A 20391-nucleotide genomic window follows, 5' to 3' on the forward strand; every position below is an offset into this window, starting at 1 on the left:
CCCCCATCTATGTGATGGCCTATTATTTCACTTCCCAACTCATCTGCTTGCTCTACAGAAATTGTAACACGATACTTTCCCACATGAAAAGCCCAGGTGCTCACTCGGGTGGAGGGGTGACAGCAGTGACACGACCAGGAAGGGACAGAATCAAAATTAAAAACACTTGTGTCTCATTTTGAATTTTGTTGGAATGCAATTACACATGAAGATTTGCCGTATGCGCAATATTTTTTTTTGTGAAGCTGTAATGGCTTTGCGTGAGCGAATGTGAGTTGCTGAGAACTAGTGAAGGAGAATCTGTCGATCAGCTTCACTTCCTGTCCTGCGGGAGGCACTTCGATTGCTTTCCTGCCGTTTTTATATCTGGTCAACTGAACGTTCGCTGCACTGATAAGTTTTCTGACACCTTTTGTAAATTTCAGCTCTCTAATAATCTCAGTTCAACACGGGGATATTTCAACTTCCTCATTTTAAGTACAACTGGAGTCGATGTGGTGAAGGAAAATGATATGGATGCAGATGATCAGCCCTGATTTGTTTGAAAAGTCTGGCGAACTCAAAAAGATAAACGGTCTCCTTCTGCTCCTAGTTCGTGTCTATTTATTTCCTCCAAGAATTGCTTACTTCTCTTCACTCACTCCGGGTCATACCAGAGCCATCTACCCTCCTTGGCCCCTTTCTATTTGGCATCTGAAAACAGCTCTCAGTATTCCTCAGATTGTCCAACTTTCTGTCCCGAGTTGACAAAATCGCTCAGGCATGTCCCGCATATTTTCTTCTTCTGAATCGAACACACTAAGTGCTGCTCAGTCAGTTGCTTTGATTGTTGGTTGATTCAATATTTCAAGCAAAAATAGCTTCCAGTGGGTTCCTGAGCTTCTCTCTGAACTTGGACAGTGATGCCACATAGACAATGGTGTTCGTACAGCAATTCAAATTTCGCAGCATGTATGCAACTCTTTCAAATGCATATTTCCCATCCCTATCTAAAGGATCATCAATATCGAAATAATATAAAATATATAACAGCCACAAAATTATGAAGTTTCCAGAAATGACGAAAAGTAAAATGATACACTGCCTTCTACTCTCCATCTCTGAGTCACTAGAATTTTCTCCATTACTCTGACCCTTCAGAGCTTTCCGGACTCGACTGGCCACTAAAATGTGTTTGACTGTCAGAGCGTTGAGGAACAGGATTAAAAAGAAAGGGAATATTGGTGTTACAATCTTCTCAAAGTTGCTAAATGCTCTCCACACAGGGTCATAATAGTATGCATCTGAATTCCAACAGTACCATGGTACATTGCCAATGATCTTATATGGTACAAACCTGAAGTAGACAGGAATATTTTTTAGAAAAAACAGAGAGCCGATTGTTGTGAGAACGACAGTTGCAGTTTTTTGAGTGCAGTATTTAATTTTCAGTTTCTCACAACAAATGGTGACATATCGATCAAAGGTGAAAGCGATGGTGAACCAGACAGAACAGTCTATGAGTAGACGGCGCAGAACAGCGTGAACAGAACACACAGGGGTAATGTCCAAGAATGATCGTGGGAAAAAATCATGTTTGATTCTTTTGAGTATGATCTCAATGATAACGACCAATAGATCCACCACCGCCATGGCCAGCAGATAGAACCGGCTGCAGGATGAGAGACCACAGTTACCCCGAAGTAGGATTCCGACCGTCGCTAAATTGACTGTAAGAGAGGGAGAAGGGCAAACAAAAATGATCAGTCCAGACGAACATTCTCCATCATTGCAAAGGATGGATTTCATCAACACAAGCAAGTCAAAGTATTTGGTAAGAGGATCAATAATTTGAATTGACACAGCAGTGAAACTCACACCTACTGTTTTATACATATGGGACGTGAGCATGAAGCAGGGTTTTTACAAGAAGAAAACAGGCCAGTAAGATTTTATATGTGGAACAAGTGCACAGGCAGATTATAAACTACCTGATTCTTTCAGACCAATTTCAGTTCAAGCAATGCCAAAGACCGAACTTGCAACATGCTTGATAAAAAGCGAAATGTTCCTGAAACCCCATCTTCTTCCTTCGAAAGAATTTGCAATTCTACTTTCAGCAGTAGCAGACGGTATCAAATACATACTAGGTGCAAAGGCAGGTGCTCCGAGGCTGTAGAAATATTGATGTCGTGGGGAATGAGCATTAAAGAAAGAAACTGTTAAGAGAGGGTGAACATTCTTCCTGAGCAAGCCAGAACTGGCAAGGAGTGTTCATGTGTTCAGACAGCAATAATATGTACAGTGGAATTGCATGTTGCTTTTCTTCAGTCCAAGAGTTTTCTTGGAAATACATCGTTTTAAAAAATAAATTTCTGTTTAAAACGAGTTTCTGAACCATAACGATTGAAACATAATATCCCAATTTCGTTCTATTCAATCACTGTACAAATGATTACATTCCTTCACATAATATTCGTCAGAGACTTTGTTCTACTCATGGAATAGTCCATCACTGTTGCAATAACATAGTGAGGAGAGATTGAAACAGTGACAGCAACAGAACGAAACTGCTGAAGTATGTCCGGAATATTTGAGCTGATGTGCTGTTGAAGTAACATTCTTGCTCACTCGGTAACCGCAGAATCTAGGTCAGGCAGGGATTTGATCAAAGTCAGTGATTATCTTCACTCACCGGGAAAGCCAATGACGCCGAGCACCAGGTAGAATATTTTTCTCACTGTTCGAACCAGATCGCGCATTTTCAGTGGGCAGTACTGTGTCACTAACCTCTGCAGGCAATCCCTCTCAGTTTGAATCCATTGTCAACGATCAGCAGAATCTTAATTTTATGCTCATCGGTATCTCCATGGGGATATTTCTATTGCACAATATTCCAAATTGTTGTTTTCTTCTTTCTTGAGAAGTAAGAACAAACAGATGACGACAGCTGAACTAATTCTCTGACAATGAAAAATAGTTAGCGTGTGGACTGAATTGGAAAAATTACAGACTCCCTCATGAATGGCCGACACTGATCACATGAAATAATTCAACTGAATTGGAAACTGTGTCAATTTCTAATGCAAATGGCTCTTCAAATACTCCCCGTTCCATTTTGAAACCGCGTCATGATGACCTTCCCTCAATGACCAGTCAACGACTGAATTTCAAGGACCAAACTCAGGCCTGCGTTTTAGAGGACAGGTTTACCGCGCTCTTTAGTTCAAAAAAGGCAGCTGAATATTTCACAAAATAAAAATGAGCAACACAGAATTCGCTATTTGCATTACGTTATTATTTGTGACACATCGGATCAGTAAGTCTCACAACTACTTATCTCTCCACATTTACATCACTCACTTCTCTTTCTGTTTCTTGATCATTTCTACCCCATTGAAGTTGCGTTCACCGCGCTCTCAGTAACTTTAATACACACTTACCTCATGTTCTGTGAGCACGGTAGTTCTCCATTATATGGGCAATTACCTATTGCCAATTTCCTGAAACCTCCGTCTTCCATCGAGTGTCCATCGGTATGAATTCCCTTGTCTTCAGAGAAAAAAACTGGAAGTGTAAATGTCTCAAACATTTCTCGAGAGTATTTCCCAGCATTGGACAAACGTGATTTGTAATACCTCTGAATCTCTGAAAGGTTCTGATTTATTCCAGTGCTTTGATGCACATTTCGATCCAAGACACTTTGCAAACACGAGACATTCTGAATGTAATTTCTGCCTCTACAGCTGTTTTAGAAGCAATCCAGTAATGACGCTTGCCTGGTTATCCATGAATGCCCTCTCTCCAAAATGAACATAGTGAAGGATAACATTGAATGGAAACTGAAGTTGTCTAGTCAGACAAATACTATCACTCCAAGAGCAGTTCAGATGTTTAGATAATTGCATACCTCCTGATTGCTCAATATCGTTCCACACTGACAAATCGCAAGTTTGGTAGAATCATCCCCACTTGCCTGAATGGGTGCAGTTTCAACAATGTACAAGAAGGTCAATATTACCCATGTTTATGTGAACAATGTATACCATATGCATGATGCATTGCAGATACTTTTAAAAACTGTTTTGACATTCAGATCCAAAGTCATGACAACTATCCTCGAGAAAAACAAGACAACATTTGCTTGAGAACATTGACCCCTAAAAGTTCCCCTCCTATTCATTCATCGCTTTTACATAGAATTATATTACTGCGCTTTCAATATCGCTGGGTCAAAATTCTGGAACTTGCTCTCAGCCAGTGCTGCCGCGTTCCCTGCACCACACGGAGTGAATCTGTTACCACCACATTCTTATGGCAACTCGTAATTGACAATAAATGCTGTGACGCCAGCGACCCCCATATCACTCGAATGAATAAAATAGCCTCACCATCTTGCCAGTTGTTCACCAATATCTAACTCCCACACAAAAAAAATCCTCCAGCATGAGGTCCCTTCAAAAATCGAATATATTGTGACTGACCTGGGGAGTTTGGTGATGGGAGAAGGCTGGGGAATCATCTGTCTGTGAATGTGATTACGGTGAGTGCAATAACGAGCTAGTTAGGATATGTTAGCATTTCGTACACTCTGCCCGTCACATTATTACATGTGGATTGTGTAATACTGTGGAGAATGTGAGGACTTTAGGTGATGGAATTGAGGGTCGAAAAGTAGCTGCTGGAAGAGGAGCAGGAGAATTGACGTTTCGGGCATGGACCGTTGTACAGGAATACTCTGGCGTGTTCCCAGCAGGGAAGGTTTCACAGCGATGTTTAGTGAATGCTTCTGATTGCGTCTCGTGTTTCGACCTGTTAGCATTTTTTTTGTTGTTTTTGTGGGGCACATTCGTATGCCGTGCTTTGATATGAGGTGAGGGGCTAAACGAATGTTGTTTCCTGGGACTCTGATATGTTTAGAGTTTGTTATGGGGCAGGAGAGGTTTCGTGCTGTTGGAATGGAGATAACGGGCACGGGTGTCCACTTTGTGGTTAATGAAGTTAGGCCACGTGTGGTTTCGGAGATATGGATATTGGTCACCTTTAAACGATTAGTCTTAGGATCAGTCTTTATATTCAACGAAGGATTCAGTATCAATGGAACAGCAGTGCAGTGGTTTAGAGTTCTGTTTAAATGTATCATCAGTGTTAGGCTAGATTCAGGGTTCAGTGTCATGTTTGTAGCATTAAGAGTACAGTGAATATTGAATTTGGATTATAATTCTGTCAATGTTCGATTAGCAGTTCGTTTTAATGTTAGGAACAAGATTAATTTCCCGTCAATCTTAGATTTAGGGGAATCCAAAGGGGTTAGCATCAAGATAAGGTTGAGATCTACATGGGGATAAGAGAATGAGAATTGGGTAGCTCATCCACATTTTATCTTCGGAGTGAGTTTCTGGAAGTTAAGTTCGTGACACCGAAGAGCTAAAGACGTTGGCTAGTAAAGAAAAGTGGTTTGGAGGATCACTTACACAGGTACTTTATTTGCACCCATTACACTTATCCTACTCGATGTTGGAAGCCATAGGCTGGCAAATTGCATTCAATGTCATTTTGTTGAATTTCTGAACAGAATGGTATGCACTGTTGTGGCTGAGAATTACCTGTGGAGAGGGGAATGTCTCTGGGTGTGATGCCAGTTAAGTGGGTTTCTTTCTTCTGAATAGTGTCAAGCTTTTTGAATTTTGACGAAGCTGTACCAACCAGCTGAGTGACAAGTATTGGATCACACTTCTTACGTATGCCTTGTAGATGGTCGACTGGATTTCACGAGTAAGGGGTTGAATCGGGCAAAACCTCTCTGCGGCCACAGCTGGAATACTGTGTGCAGTTCCGGTCATCGTAACAAAGGAATTATGCGACTGCACTGTGGGCGGCACGGTGGCACAGTGGTTAGCACTGCTGCCTCACAGCGCCAGAGATCCGAGTTCAATTGCTATGGATGGGTTGCGCTTCGGCGGGGCGGTGTAGACTTGTTGGGCTGAAGGGGCTGTTTCCACACTGTAATGTAATCTGTAGATATGAATCAGCATGTTACCTGGGATGGTGAATTCCGGTAACATAAAGTGAAAACATAAGTGTGGATAATATCTTAGAGCAGAGAAATTCTTGGAAGGAAACCTAGTAAAGATCGCCAAGCTTCTCAGGACCATAGGCAAGTTGAATGGAAAACAGCTGATTTCATTAGCGCTAGTAAGAAAGAGACATAACTTTCAACTGGAAGGCATGAGAGTTCGAGGGAGGAAAATATTTGCGTGCCTCATATAGTGGGGTTGTGGAAGTTGCTGCCTGGAACGCTAAATAAAGCGAGAAAACTCACAACTTTGAAAATGCCCTGAGACAAAATTACGGAGGAATAAATCAGATAGAAGCAGGAACACGGTTTCCACTGGCGGGTGAAACAAGATTTCGGGACAATAACCTCAGAATAAAGGAAAGCAGAACAAGTTGATATGGAACTTCTTCAACAAAATGGCAGTGAATTTGTGGATTTCCCTGCCAACTGAAAGAACTGAGACAACTTCCTTGAATGTTTGAGGACAAATTTAGATTTGTGATCAGATAAGGAATCAGGAGTTATCGTGAGAGACTGGGCAAGTGAATCTGAGTCCATAAAAAGATCAGAAATGATCTTGTTGAAGGTTGCAACAGATTAGCGGACCAGATGGCCTACCATACTCCTACTTTTAATGTGCTTCTGGTTTTTCTTTATGTCGTTATGAGCATTGATATGTTGTTAGGTGTCATAATTTTCAAGGCAATGGAATGAACGTGAAAAATGGGGATGTGTAGACGTCATAGTATGATTTGGCAGGACCAATACAACGGTAGGGCGTCGGGAAGGTGTCTGCTGTAGCGTTTCACTCCATGTTTTCATCGGCATAAACGTGTATTGCATACTTTCTGGAATGTTCCCACATTCGTTCTTCAGGGATGGACTAGACAAAGCAATACATTCACTGTGTGACTGTTAGGAAGGTTCGAAGCTCTTATGGACATATTAGGAGTGGCAATGGAGAGATGTCTGCGTTGACGTTCACCACGTACCTGGCCCTTCCACTCTGGCGCTGCCTCTCTTTGATTGGATAAATCATTCAATCCGTGTGCAGGAAGAGAGCGTTCAGCCTCTCGAGTTTGTCCTATATTTCAATAAACTCATGACTGACCTGACTGAAATCTCAAAGCTGTATTTCCGTCCAGCTTGGTAATCCAAAACTATCTTGTTGTGCAGGATTCTCTGTATATGTTCCTGAACAAGTATTCAAATTCTTCGTTACAACGACTGTTTATAGAAGAGTGTTCCAATTCTCTCAATTAGACCAGAAGATGCAAGAGCCACAGTCGTCTATTTCGGTCATCGACTATGATCTGCCATTCATTGGATTGTGGCTAATTTGCTCATCACATCTCCCCTTAATTCCCTTTTCCCCATAATCCTTGATTGCAACCCGAATAAACGTCTATACTGCACATCCTTGAATATTGATGTTCGGTCAATTTTGAAAACTCTCTGCAGTGAAGAATTCCATTGATATATTTCACTTTGAGAGAAGCAATTGCTTCTCAATGTGTGACTCCTTGTTCTCAGACTATTTCGATGTGGTGTTAGATTCATCCAAGAGGGGAAAGAAAACTTTCTGTTCCTATTTCCCTGTTCCTCCCACCTTGGCTGATATATCCTCTACCCTCACATTCTGCTGAATTCCAAAGAATCCAGCTCCTCACCCTCTTCGGCGAGGATAGTCCTTAAATAATATCCTTAATAGGACTTGCAGGTACTCAAAACTTCAAAGTTGCTTTAGATGAGTATTTGAGCTGGAAGAGTGCCCAGTGTGGTGGGAACACGTCGGGTTTTTTGCGCTCAGGATTCCCAAGGTTGCACAACTTCCAGGGCCGAAGGGACTGTACTGTGTTATAATTGTGTTCCATGTTTTCTGATGGATATTTTCAGCAAAAATCTTATTTGGGCCAACGATTGTACAGTGATTCTGTGTGGTCTGACTTGTTCCTTGTTCTGTCATATAAGCCCATCGAAGATCACCAAAAGCGATTTCAATAATTACTGACCACATTTTAAAAATAAACAATCGCAGACTTTGCATATAATAAATTACAGACTCCGATATTGTATCTCAAACAAAAGATAGAATAACTTAATAAGTACACAGTGCCTTCACTTGACGAGAAATTCAAAATGGTCAGTTGATTACTATCTCTGCTTTAATACTAAATGTTTTATTTATCATCCCTTCACGGAGAAATGACATGCAGTCAAACAAAGAAACTTACGGGACAATGTCAAGAAAACAACAAAGCTTGCTAGATTATTGAATAGAGTCATACTGTATGGAAGACTACCATTCAGTCCAACCACTTCATGCTGTCCCCGTTGCCAAACAAACTTAATCACACGTGATTGCATTCGACGCTTTCCCATTCAAACTTTACGACAGGTCGTCTCACAGAAATGACTTTTAAACGTCAGGAACGTGCATACATTTTTCCCCATAAGAAGATTCTCTGTGTAAAAACATTACCCCTCCTTTGCTTTACATAGCTTTCTCCTCACACCTTAAACTTTTGCCATCTCGTTTTGAAGATCCCCAACCAAGTGAAAAGATACTTATTTTAAAACCTCCTACATACCATGGAAACAAGTTCCAGCAAATCAAGTCTATTTGTTTTAATCAAAGCCTTCATTAGGTTGCTGCTGGGGAAGGGGGGGGGGGGGGGGGATCTGTACATGAAGGATGAGTTGCACCGAGACAGGATAATATCTAAACCAATTCGGTCGGTTATAAATTAGTTTGGCAGGTGGGTGCAAACCAGCGCTACAGATCAGAAGAGAGAGTTGTTGTTGAACAGAAATAGAATACAAAGAGTCTGTCAGGAAGGACACTCAGTGTAGTGCAGACGGATGGGTTAACGTGTGACTGTTTCAATGCAACGTGCGTTATGAATAGGAGTGATGAACCTAGAACATGGACCAGCACTTGGTACACGATGTTGTGGCTGAAATAAAGGCATGGATGTCTCAAGGGCAAGGATGGCTTCTAGGTATTCCAGGGTTTAGACATAGGTTAAAAAGCAAACACGGCTTGGGTAAATGAGGTTGTGGAGTAGATTTGTTTATTAACTCTCATTTGTCTGCTGAGTCACTATGGGTGGAAGTCAGTAACTGGAAAGCATTGGTCAAATGACTGGCTGTTGTCGATAGCACATCCACTCCGTTGCTATTATAGAAGACTTCATCCTCCCCAATATTGATTCAAACCTCCTTAATACAGATGGTCTTATTGGAGCCGATTTTGTGAGACGTGTCCAATTATGACTGTGTCCAAGATCTCCTGAGACAATACGTAGATTGGCTGACTAGCGGGTAGACCATATTGGATTTGCTGCAAGACAACGAATCAGGTCAGGTGTCAGATCCCTTGGTGGGAGAGCATTTCGGTGACACTGAACACAATTGCCTTCCCTTTAACACAGCCATGGAAAGGGATAGGAAAATATTGTATGGGAAGGTATGTAATTGTACTGCTACGAGACAGGAGCTGTGGAGAAGTATTGGGAACAATTGTTGCGTGGAAAACGCACAACAGAAATGTGGAGGCTGTTTGAGAAGAACTTGTTGCGAGAGTTGGAAAATTTTGTCCCACTGAGACAGGCCAGGAATGGTAACGTAAGGAGCTGTGACCAACGTTGAGAAATCAAAGATCTGGCACAGTTTTAGAGAATTGCAGGTTATTTAGGAAATAACTCAAAAAGGGACTGCGTTGAGCTAGGAGGGGACACAGAAAAATTTTGGCGAGGAGTATGAAAAACTCAAAGGTTTTCACTAACCTGATGTATATATAATAATACAGAGAGAGAGTAGGGCCAATCGTAAGTCGTGGAGACAACTTGTGTCTGGAGTCTGATGAGGTAGGAGAGGCCCTAAATGACACTTTTTTTCACATCTATAGTCACTATACAGACGTATTTTCTTGATAGTAAGAAATCTGTGGAACAGGTTAACAGTTTGGAACAGCTTGATATTAAGAAAATGGATGTGCCGAAAATTCGGGATAGCATTTGGATCGATAAGTACCCAGGGCCAGACGACATATTTCCAAGCTAATTACGTGAAGTGAGTAATGGGATTGTTGCACCACTAGCGATGATCTTTCCACCCTCACTCTCTACGGGAGTATTACTGAATGGTATGAAGGAGGCGAATGCTATTTCTCTGTTCACAAAAACGGAAATGAGAAATCCCTGGTAATTACGGAATGTTAGCCTAACGACTGTGGTGAGCAAGGTAATGGAAAGCACTCGGAGTTATTGAGTTACACAGATATGCAGTATGGAAGCAGACCATTTGGTCCAACTCGTCCATGCCAACCAGATCTCCGACATTTATCTATTTCCATTTACGAGCACTTGGACCATATCACTCTAAATCCTTCGTAGCAATGTAGCAATCCACATTTCTTTTAAGTATCATAATTTTACCAGCCTCCACCACTTCCTCTGGTGGCTTATCTTATCCACGTAACAAATGTTCCCCTGTTTTAATTTAAATTCTCTTATATAAACGTAATTGGCAATGGAAGTGGCACCAATTCCTATATTCGCCACAGGGCTCTGGTTTGAAAAACATCCATTCCCTCCTTTAAAACGAAACATCTAAATGCAAAATCGCAAGAACTCCTCACGCTGCTTGCATCAGACACTCTCAATACAGACTCAGCACCGGGTGGAACATTCTGCTCTTTCATGATGAGGAGGGGCCTTTATTGGACTTGGGTAGAGAAAGTTAAAAATCACACAACACCACAAAACAGTCGAAAAAGATTTATCTCTATTTGGCTTGGCATAGCTTTATTAACAACAGTCAATATGACTTTCGGAGGGGCGGGTCAGGCCTCACAAGACTAATGAATTCTTCCAGAATTGATTGAGTCAGATTGACGAAGGAAGAACAGTGGATGTGGTTCATATGGATTTCAGTATGACATTTGATAAATTTCGCCATTGTAGATTAATTCAGAAAGTTAGGAGGTATAGGGCACGCGGAAATCTGGCTGTCTGGACACAGACTTGGAAGGCCAAAAGGAGACAGCGAGTGGTAATGGATGGATAGTATTCTGCCTATCGGTCTGTTACCAGTGTTGGCCGGAAGGCATGTGTTCTTGGGCCTCTTGCTTTGGTAAGTTTTTATAAATGTCTTGGATGAAGAAGTGGAAGGCTGGGTGGTACGTTGGCCGATGACAAAAATGTCAGCGGTGTTGTGGATTGTGCTGAGGGCTGCTGGAGGCTCTGAGGAGACATTGACAGGATGCAGAGCCTGGCTGAGAAGTGATATATGGAGTTCAACGTAGATATATTTGCGAAATGATTCATTTTGGAATGTCAAATTTGAATGCTGAATACAGGGTAGGAGATTCTTGGCAATGTGGTGGAACAGCGGGCCTTTGGGATCCTCAGAGATATAACCGTTAACATTGCCACCCATGTTAATAGGGTTGTTAAGAAGGCATATAGTGCTTTGGCTTTCATTAACAGGAGATTCAGTTTGAAATCCACGAAATCTTGCTGCGGTTTTATGAAACCCGGGTTAGACAACACTTGGTACATTGTTATGGTTGTCTCATTATCAGAAGGATATAGATGCTTCAGAGAGGCTGCATAGGTGATTTACTGGCATGCTGCCTGGATTAATGTATTTGCCTTATGAAGAGAGATTCAGTCAGCCCGGGCTTTTCACCTTGAAGGAAGAGAGGTGACTTGAAAGAGGTGTACAAGATAATGAGAGATATAGATACTGTAGATGGCCAAATAGTTTTATCCAGGCATAAATGGCTATCACGCGCTGTTATAGTTCTGAGGTGATTGGAGGAAAGTATCGGGGACATGTGAGAGGCAGGTTCTTTATGCAGAGAGTGGTGAGTAATGTACTGCCACCAGTGGTAGAAACCCTGATAAAGTGGCATTCTCACATTTTGCAACATTATGCGCCCTTTGCTGGACCTTTCCCCCTTAATTCCTTTCAATTTACTATACCTTTCTTATCTCCACAGTACAACTGACATTCCATTTTCACTTCAATTTTTGAGTAAATATGGCAAAACTATTTAACGTCGATTTATGTAAGTTACTTGCTCAGATTGGAAGCAGTTGAGGTCCCAGATTATTTTCACCCTGAATACTTATGACGAGTGTGCACTCTGAAATCCAGTTTCTGCGTCGTACCTGTTTGGAAACTTTCTATCATTACCGCAGGCTCCCAGTTACACATGATTTTTTATTTTCTGAAACTAGTATTTAAAGTAGCAGATTACCAAATACCACTGGAAAACTAAGTACTATAATTCTCTTTTCCCACAGCAGTCACAGCAGCCCACAGCACTGTGGCGACAGTATTTGATCATACTTTGGGGATTATAAATAATTTTTTCCCCTGCTTTCTAGAAATTTGCTCTTGCCATCGGGAAGCGGAATTGAGGTGAACAGATTAGTAGCTGAGTACTTCTTAAGAATCCCAAATGAACACGAGTGACCAAGCCTTTTCCTGAACAAATTCTGCTTAGCAGTACTGTCAACGTCCCCGTGCACTTCTTTAATGATAGTTGAGAGTGGTCTAATGGGGCCATTAGAGATCAGTTTGGAGTTGTCATACGTTAAGTGCAGAGTACATGAGTGGACACTTTTTCAAGTTGGAACTCAGATTGCATTATTATTGGATCAGCTTCGTTAAGGATATATCAGGTTTTGGAGGAGATGTCTTCAGTATCATTTTCAGAATATTTTCTGGGACCATAACCTTTCCTGTGAGTTCTTGTTAATTGTGTAACTGCCACCATATCCATGTAGAGTGAAGGGAATTGGCGACCTACTGACATGTGTCATGTTAGGGACCTCTGAAGTAGTTTTTATAATATGTCTTTATACTTTTACACTGTTTGTAGATTGTCCATAACAGCTGTTTTCTCTTTTTAGCATTTAACAAGCATTGTAATGTATTTGAGGCATCAAAGTGAAACGAAACGGTTGAATGCATTCAGTGAATATTTGCAAATGACTTTCTTGGCGATATAACTTGAGTTTCTCACTGGCAGATTGACATCTGTAAAAATCTAAGTTAGTTTCCATTGTCTCAACCATGAATCAGTCCTTTGGATGCTACACACTTCTCCCACTGTCACAGAATGTGGGCTAACCAGTGATTGTACTCATAATATATCTTTACTATCCGATACTGGCAGTCATCAGTGTGCCAGGTACTGACCTACATATTTATATTTTCCTGTTGATTTATGTTAAATGCCTTTCTTCTTGCTAACGTGCTTTTGAGAACAATGCAAAATGCGTCGACAAATGCGGAGAAACTGGCATTTGCAAAACATATGGAATCGATGGATATTCTCTGCACTTTTGGCAACATTACTGAAGACAGAAGTAGAGTGAACACTTCAAGTCCAGTCATCCCCCACCAGCAATTTCTTTTTTGCCATATAATTTCCAACATCCGTCGTTCTTTGTTTTATTTTTGCAGTTTGTTTACGATAGGTAGTAATTGTTTTAGCTGGCCAGCAATTATTTTACATCTTACTCACAATCGAAAAATGTTAATTATATTTTGCGACTATCAGATGACCGTTCCCTTCTTTCTTGCAGATTGAAGGATGCAATAGATCATGACCATTTATCTGTAGGCGTCTAAGGCAACTGATATAATATAAGTCATATTCTTACATGACACTTTATTCGTTATGCCATTGGGAGCAGGAAAATGAGTTGCATTTTGATAACAAACACTTTCTTTTCTATGTAATCGAATAATATTCACCCCTTTTCACTTTTTTTTTACAGCGAACCTGATGACAATTATGATTCTTGTCTGAGGAAACTGCGGACTTTCTGAGTGTATATCTGTGTAGATGGATGCCATGGCAGCAGCAGATCAACTGATCATGCTTAGTAACGTTGTGGTATACCACGTTTTCATTTACCAATTCCCAACATCATTTTTATCATCGACCTCTGTTTGTAAGTTCATTATATGTATGACTATTGACACCCTGGACTGTTCTGTTTAGTTCACCAGTTCCTTCACTTTCGGCGGGTTTGTAGTGATCTGCTACGGGAAGTATAAGAAAAAATACTGCACTGTACTAATTGCGCTATTGTCTTCACAAGTCTCGCTGCTCTTATCTTTTTTAAAGACATCCTGATTTTGCTTGCTTTTGATTCTGAGCTAATAATTAACAAAATACTTTGAGGTTGCCGAAAAGGACAACTTTATTAGAAGTAATGATATTTATAATAGCAAAGAAGCAAAGCACAGTTTGATCTATCTTTTTTGCCAGACATTGGGGAAAGTTTGTGTATTGTGGGATGTGTCCAATCGCAGAAAATTGGATTGTGGACTGAATGTGTTTATTAAAACATCGACCAGGGTTTCTTGATACTTTGTAAAAATCAGAGACATTTAATTGCACTTCTATGCAAAGAAAAATCATAGAGTGGGAATTTGCACAATGTTAGGGTCAATAAGCTTATGTATTTAAGAAGACTTTCCATTGTCAATCGACCAGAGAAGGTTCACCAGGATGAACCCCGGAATGGAGGCAATGTCTTATGAGCAAAGTCTTTCAGATTAGCATTCTATTCACCAGAGTTTAGAACAATGAGAATAGGTCACGTTGAAGGAACTGTGGTGTTTCCTACTGTCGATATTGAGAAAATATATCCCTTTGCGTGGATTCTGAGATTAATTGAAAAAGGTTAAAATGAAAAATCGCTTTTAGCTAAAATCTGTTTTAGTTAATTTTCAAATTCCACCTTTTTCAAAATAGATGCCTCTGATTGCCAATAATTTTTTTAAAATTTGCATTTTGTGTGAACACGTCCCAAGCAGATTTTACAGGCGTATTATTGGTGTTGTCCAGCTCCTTTTCTCAGCAAGCACGACTTATGGCAACAAATGTACAACATTTCCAAATCACGACTAATGTATAACAATTACTGGTTTGTGTTAAGATGTCACAAATGTGGACTACCTTGGAAACTGTCAGGGTTAGATGGGTGTCGCCAGCTTAAAATCATCATTCGTGTTTAGGAAGGTGCCAACAAATGCCTTTTGATCGATGATCTGGATGATTCCTCTCGAATATTTCAGTCGAGGAACTCACAAATGTGCACACTTTCTCAATGATGAATGCAACATCGCTTCTGTGAATTAATGAATTCTGGAACTGAGGCAGAAGCCTGTTGAGGCAACGTTGTCAGTGGCTGCAAAGTGAACATGATTTGACGGACCATTCTTATTTTATGACACAGCCTCATACAGCGGGCGATATGGCAGGTTTGGTTTCAAAATAAGGCTTACGCTTATGACGGTAAAATAATTAAGTTGAATCAGATAAACCAAGCAGAAACATTTAGCACAATTTGACAGACCTCAAGAGACATCAGAGAAATTCAAGCTAACCTAATTTCATCACGTCACCGTGTTCAAATGGAGGGAATGCCATTCCCGAAAACAACCATAGTTTCGACTTAAGTGTTGATTTATGCTCCCAGACTTGAGCGTTTTATAAATCATCCTTCGTTGAGGAATTGAGCTAATTTTGAAAGTTCTTCAAACATCTAATTCGGATTTCTCAACGAAAATGTCTGGATTGGAATTTTCAGTGTAAAGCATTTTAAATAAATTTTCCAATGTTATGAGCTGTCTCTTTTCTTCGGCATTATAACAGCATTGTTAACATCTTGCTTCAATCAGGACATCTGCAATTACAATGCAAACACATTCAATTTAAGAGTCTTTAACCTAAGTGAATAAAAAAAACACCCTGACTCTTCTCAATCGAAAACAAATTACTGTTTTTAGTACGTACCCTGCCCGATTATAAAATATCACCATGCAATGAAAGTCTCATGATCACTTCATTACCTTCACACTCTGACCCTAAGGTCGCAACATGAGCTGTGACTCCAAAAAGAACAGTCAATTTACCACTAAGCTCCCTTAGATAACAAAGCAAATCTTCCATCACAGTAGTTCGATTGCCATTCTCTCTGCTTTGTCTGTCTCTTTGACTGTCTCTCCTTTCTTGAAATACTGTGTTATCTCTACATTTTATTGAGCTTTAAAAAATTACCTTCAAGTGAAAGTTATTAAGGAAGTTTTATAAGAATTATTGCCATTCAAGTTGACTCTACTCATTGGAATTTAGAAAAACGAGACGTGGTATGTGAAGGATTATTTAAGTCTTGACTGGGTAAATGTTAAGTAACCCCTTCCTTTATGGAAGAGTTTAGGACCACAGCGTAAAGTCTCAGAATAAAAGGGTGCCAATAGAAGACAGTGAAGAGAAGGAATTCTCTTTCCCAGAGGATTCCGAGATTTTGACACTCCTTGCCATACAGACCGTGTGCGTGGTTAAAGCTAATATACATTCTTGATCATCAGACAAATCGATGTCATGCAGAGACAGCAGGAAAGTGTTACAGCATCATTAAATTGAGAAGATCTCTTGGATTTCTGGAGTGGTTAACTCATTCGTTATTCTGTTTTCTGTAGTATGGGTTCATTCAGTAATCTTCTAAATTTATTCTGTTTTCCTGAAAAGGAAGTGATTTGGTCAGCCGATTCTATCCTCGACTATCTACTTTACACCCTGCTTAAAACAACGAGTAAATTATTGGTCTGAGCTACCGTCTGGAAATATCTTGTGCGGTCTGGCCAAGTCCATAACAGCTTGGGGGCTCGTCCAGGATTTGTTCTGTAATTCCGAACTGGGATTAGAGTTGTTGGGCTCAAAGTCAGCGATTGGTAAGTATCAGTGACTTTTGTTCTGCGAGTTGAATTCAGTTGTTGCAAACACTGCGTGGGAGAGCAATGGCTCTTTCGATCAACAAGAGCTTTCTGGAGGTGGAACAAGTCACTTTGGAGGTTTCGCAAAAGTTGATTAAGGCCAAGCTTCTGTAACTAGCAGTCAAACTGGAGTTGGAGCTTCCACCCTCTGTGGGGACAGCAGAGATAATTAGAGCAAGTGCTCAGCATTTGAATGTGCTGGAAATGCCATCAGAATTTTTATGCTTTGTTAAATTCGAATGGAAAAGAAGCCATTTGCGTTAGAGGCAAAATACCTGGAATTGCGATTAAAAACAGTCAAGGGAGAATAGGCAAGAGAGAGAGGAGATAAAAGGAAAGAGGAAAGGAAGGAAGAGAGAGAGTTTGATGTTCTGAAATTGGCACTTCGACAGGAGTTCATTGATTCACTTTCTGAAGTGGTGAAAACGCTTGTATGTAGCACAGTGATTCAGTGGTTAGCACTGCTGCCCTACAGCACCAGGGTCTCAGGTTCGATTGCAGCCTCAGGTGACTGTGTGTGGAGTTTGCGCATTCTCCCTGTGTCTGCGTGGGTTTCCTTCGGGTGCTCTGGTTTCCTCCCACAGTCCAAAAATATGCAGGTCAGGTGAATTGGCCATGCTACATTGCCCATAGTGTTAGGCCAATTAGTCAGAGGGAAATGGGTCTGGGTGGGGTACTATTTAGAGGGTCGTTGTGGACTAGTTGGGCCGAACGGCCCGTTTCCACACTGTAGAGAATCTAATGTAATCATGTGGAAGAGCATATTGCTAAAATGGTAAGATTCGAAGCTGAAATAGCGAATGGTTATGAGTTTTCCCTTAAAACAAATTTTGATTTCCAGAATCAATTTTAATTTTGGTGAGTTAGAAACTGGGGAACGAGACAGTATCACGTGTAAAAGGAAAGATAGATCTCGGGGAAGATCACAAGGAACACTTACCACATAATTAATAAAAAAGGAAATGCTTGAAGCTGTTTCCACTGCAATAAAGTGGGTCACGTGAAATCACTGTTATGGTGGGTTAGGAAAAGAACTGGGAAGTCAGATGTAAGAAAATAGGATCAGCCATTGAATCTTTTTGGGCATGTAACAGAAAGCATGGCGGAGGAAAGACAGCTACGCCAGAATGTCCAAGCTGGTCGGAATTTGGTTAAGGAGGTAGTTGCCGATCTTCTTAAACCATATACACGTGAAGGTAAAGAAGTAACAATGCTAAGAGACACAGGATCTTCTCTGTCTGAAGTTGAAACATTACGTTACGAGTACGACATAGAACAAAGAACAATACAGCACAGAACAGGCCCTTCGGCCCACGATGTTGTGCCGAACTTCTAACCTAGATTAAGCACCCATCCATGTACCTATCCAAATGCCGCTTAAAGGTCGCCAATGATTCTGACTCTACCACTCCCACGGGCAGCGCATTCCATGCCCCCACCACCCTCTGGGTAAAGAACCCACCCCTGACATCTCCCCTATACCTTCTACCCTTCACCTTAAATTTATGTCCCATTGTAACACTCTGTTGTAACCGGGGAAAACGTTTCTGACTGTCTACTCTATCTATTCCTCTGATCATCTTATAAACCTCTATCAAGTCACCCCTCATCCTTCGCCGTTCCAATGTGAAAAGGCCGAGAACTCTCAACCTATCCTCGTACGACCTACTCTCCATTCCAGGCAACATCCTGGTAAATCTTCTCTGCACCCTCTCCAAAGCTTCCACATCTTTCTTAAAGTGAGGCGACCAGAACTGCACACAGTCCTCCAACTGTGGCCTAACCAAAGTCCTGTACAGCTGCAACATCACTTCACGACTCTTGAATTCAATCCCTCTGCTAACGAACGATAATACTCCATAGGCCTTCTTACAAACTCTATCCACCTGAGTGGCAACCTTCAAAGATCTATGTACATAGACCCCAAGATCCCTCTGTTCCTCCACCTGACCAAGAACCCTACCATTAACCCTGTATTCCGCATTCTTATTTGTTCTTCCAAAATGGACAACCTCACACTTGGCAGGGTTGAACTCCATCTGCCACTCCTCAGCCCAGCTCTGCATCATATCTAAGTCCCTCTTCAGCCGGCAACAGCCCTCCTCACTGTCCACAACTCCACCTATCTTCGTATCATCTGCAAATTTACTGACCCACCCTTCGACTCCCTCATCTAAGTCATTAATAAAAATTACAAACAGCAGAGGACCCAGAACTGATCCCTTCGGAACTCCACTTGTAACTGGGCTCCAGGCTGAATATTTACCATCTACCACCATTCTCTGCCTTCGACCGGTTTGCCAGTTTTCTATCCAATTGGCCAAATTTCCCTCTATCCCATGCCTCCTGACTTTCCGCATAAGCCTACCATGGGGAACCTTATCAAATGCCTTACTAAAATCCATGTACACTACATCCACTGCTCTACCCTCATCCACATGCTTGGTCACCTCCTCGAAGAATTCAATAAGACTTGTAAGGCAAGACCTACCCTTCAAAAATCCGTGCTGGCTGTCCCTAACCAAGCAATGTCTTTCCTGATACTCGTAAATCCTATCCCTCAGTACCCTTTCCATTACTTTGCCTACCACAGAAGTAAGACTAACTGGCCTGTAATTCCCGGGGTTATACCTATTCCCTTTTTTGAACAGGGGCACAACATTCACTACTCTCCAGTCCCCTTGTACCACCTCCGTTGCTAGTGAAGACGAGAAGATCATTGCCAACGGTACTGCAATTTCCTCTCTTGCTTCCCACATAATCCTAGGATATATCCCGTCAGGCCCAGGGGACTTGTTTATCCTCAAGTTGTTCAAAATGTCCAACACATCTTCCTTCCTAACAGGTATCTCTTCGAGCTTAACAGTGCGTTTCACACTCTCCTCTTCAACAATACTGTCCCTCTCGTTCGTAAATACTGAAGAGAAGTACTTGTTCAAGACCTCTCCTGTCTCTTCAGACTCAATACACAGTCTCCCACTACTGTCCTTGATCGGCCCTACCCTCGTTCTCGTCATTCTCAGGTTTCTGACATACGCATAAATGCCTTGGGGTTATCCTGGATCCTATCCGCCAAGGATTTTTCATGCCCTCTCTTAGCTCTCCTAATCCCTTTCGGCTATCCTGTATCCCTCCACTGCTCTGTCTGAACCCTGTTTCCTCAACCTTATGTAAGCCTCCTTCGTCCTCTTTACTAGACATTCAACCTCCCTCGTCAACCAAGGCTCCCTCACACGACCATTTCTTTCCTGCCTGATAGGTACATACATATCAAGGACACGTCGTATCTGCTCTTTGAAAAAGTTCCACATTTCCACCACATCCTTCCCTGACAGCCTATGTTCCCAACGTATGCTCCTCAAATCCTGTCTTACAGCATCGTAATTTCCCTTCCCCCAATTGTAAAATCTACCTTGTTGTGCGCACCTATCTCTCTCCATAACCAAGGTGAAAGTCACAGAATTGTGGTCACCATCACCAAAATGTTCACCCACTAACAAGCCCACCACTTGTCCCGGTTCATTACCGAGTACCAAATCCAATAT

General features: G+C 41.4%; 1 protein-coding gene across 1 annotated transcript; it reads right to left on the minus strand.

Annotated features, from left to right (window-relative positions):
* Nucleotides 1-846: 846 nt before the first annotated feature.
* On the minus strand, nucleotides 847-2741 carry LOC140459571 (probable G-protein coupled receptor 139). The gene is made up of 2 exons (XM_072553817.1): nucleotides 2675-2741; nucleotides 847-1709 (listed from the first exon to the last, which is right to left on the minus strand). Exons 1-2 carry the CDS (start codon nucleotides 2739-2741, stop codon nucleotides 847-849), a joined length of 930 nt encoding a protein of 309 aa, XP_072409918.1.
* Between the last annotated feature and the right edge of the window lie 17650 nt (nucleotides 2742-20391).

The sequence above is a fragment of the Chiloscyllium punctatum genome, chromosome 35, assembly GCF_047496795.1.
Source record: "Chiloscyllium punctatum isolate Juve2018m chromosome 35, sChiPun1.3, whole genome shotgun sequence".
NCBI classification, from domain to species: domain Eukaryota; kingdom Metazoa; phylum Chordata; class Chondrichthyes; order Orectolobiformes; family Hemiscylliidae; genus Chiloscyllium; species Chiloscyllium punctatum.

Coding starts and splice junctions, on each gene's coding strand:
- LOC140459571 (XM_072553817.1), bottom strand. CDS start 2,741: ATGCGCGATCTGGTTCGAACAGTGAGAAAAATATTCTACCTGGTGCTC. Junction 1,710..2,674: donor CGGCGTCATTGGCTTTCCCG/GTGAGTGAAGAT, acceptor CCTCTCTTACAG/TCAATTTAGCGACGGTCGGA.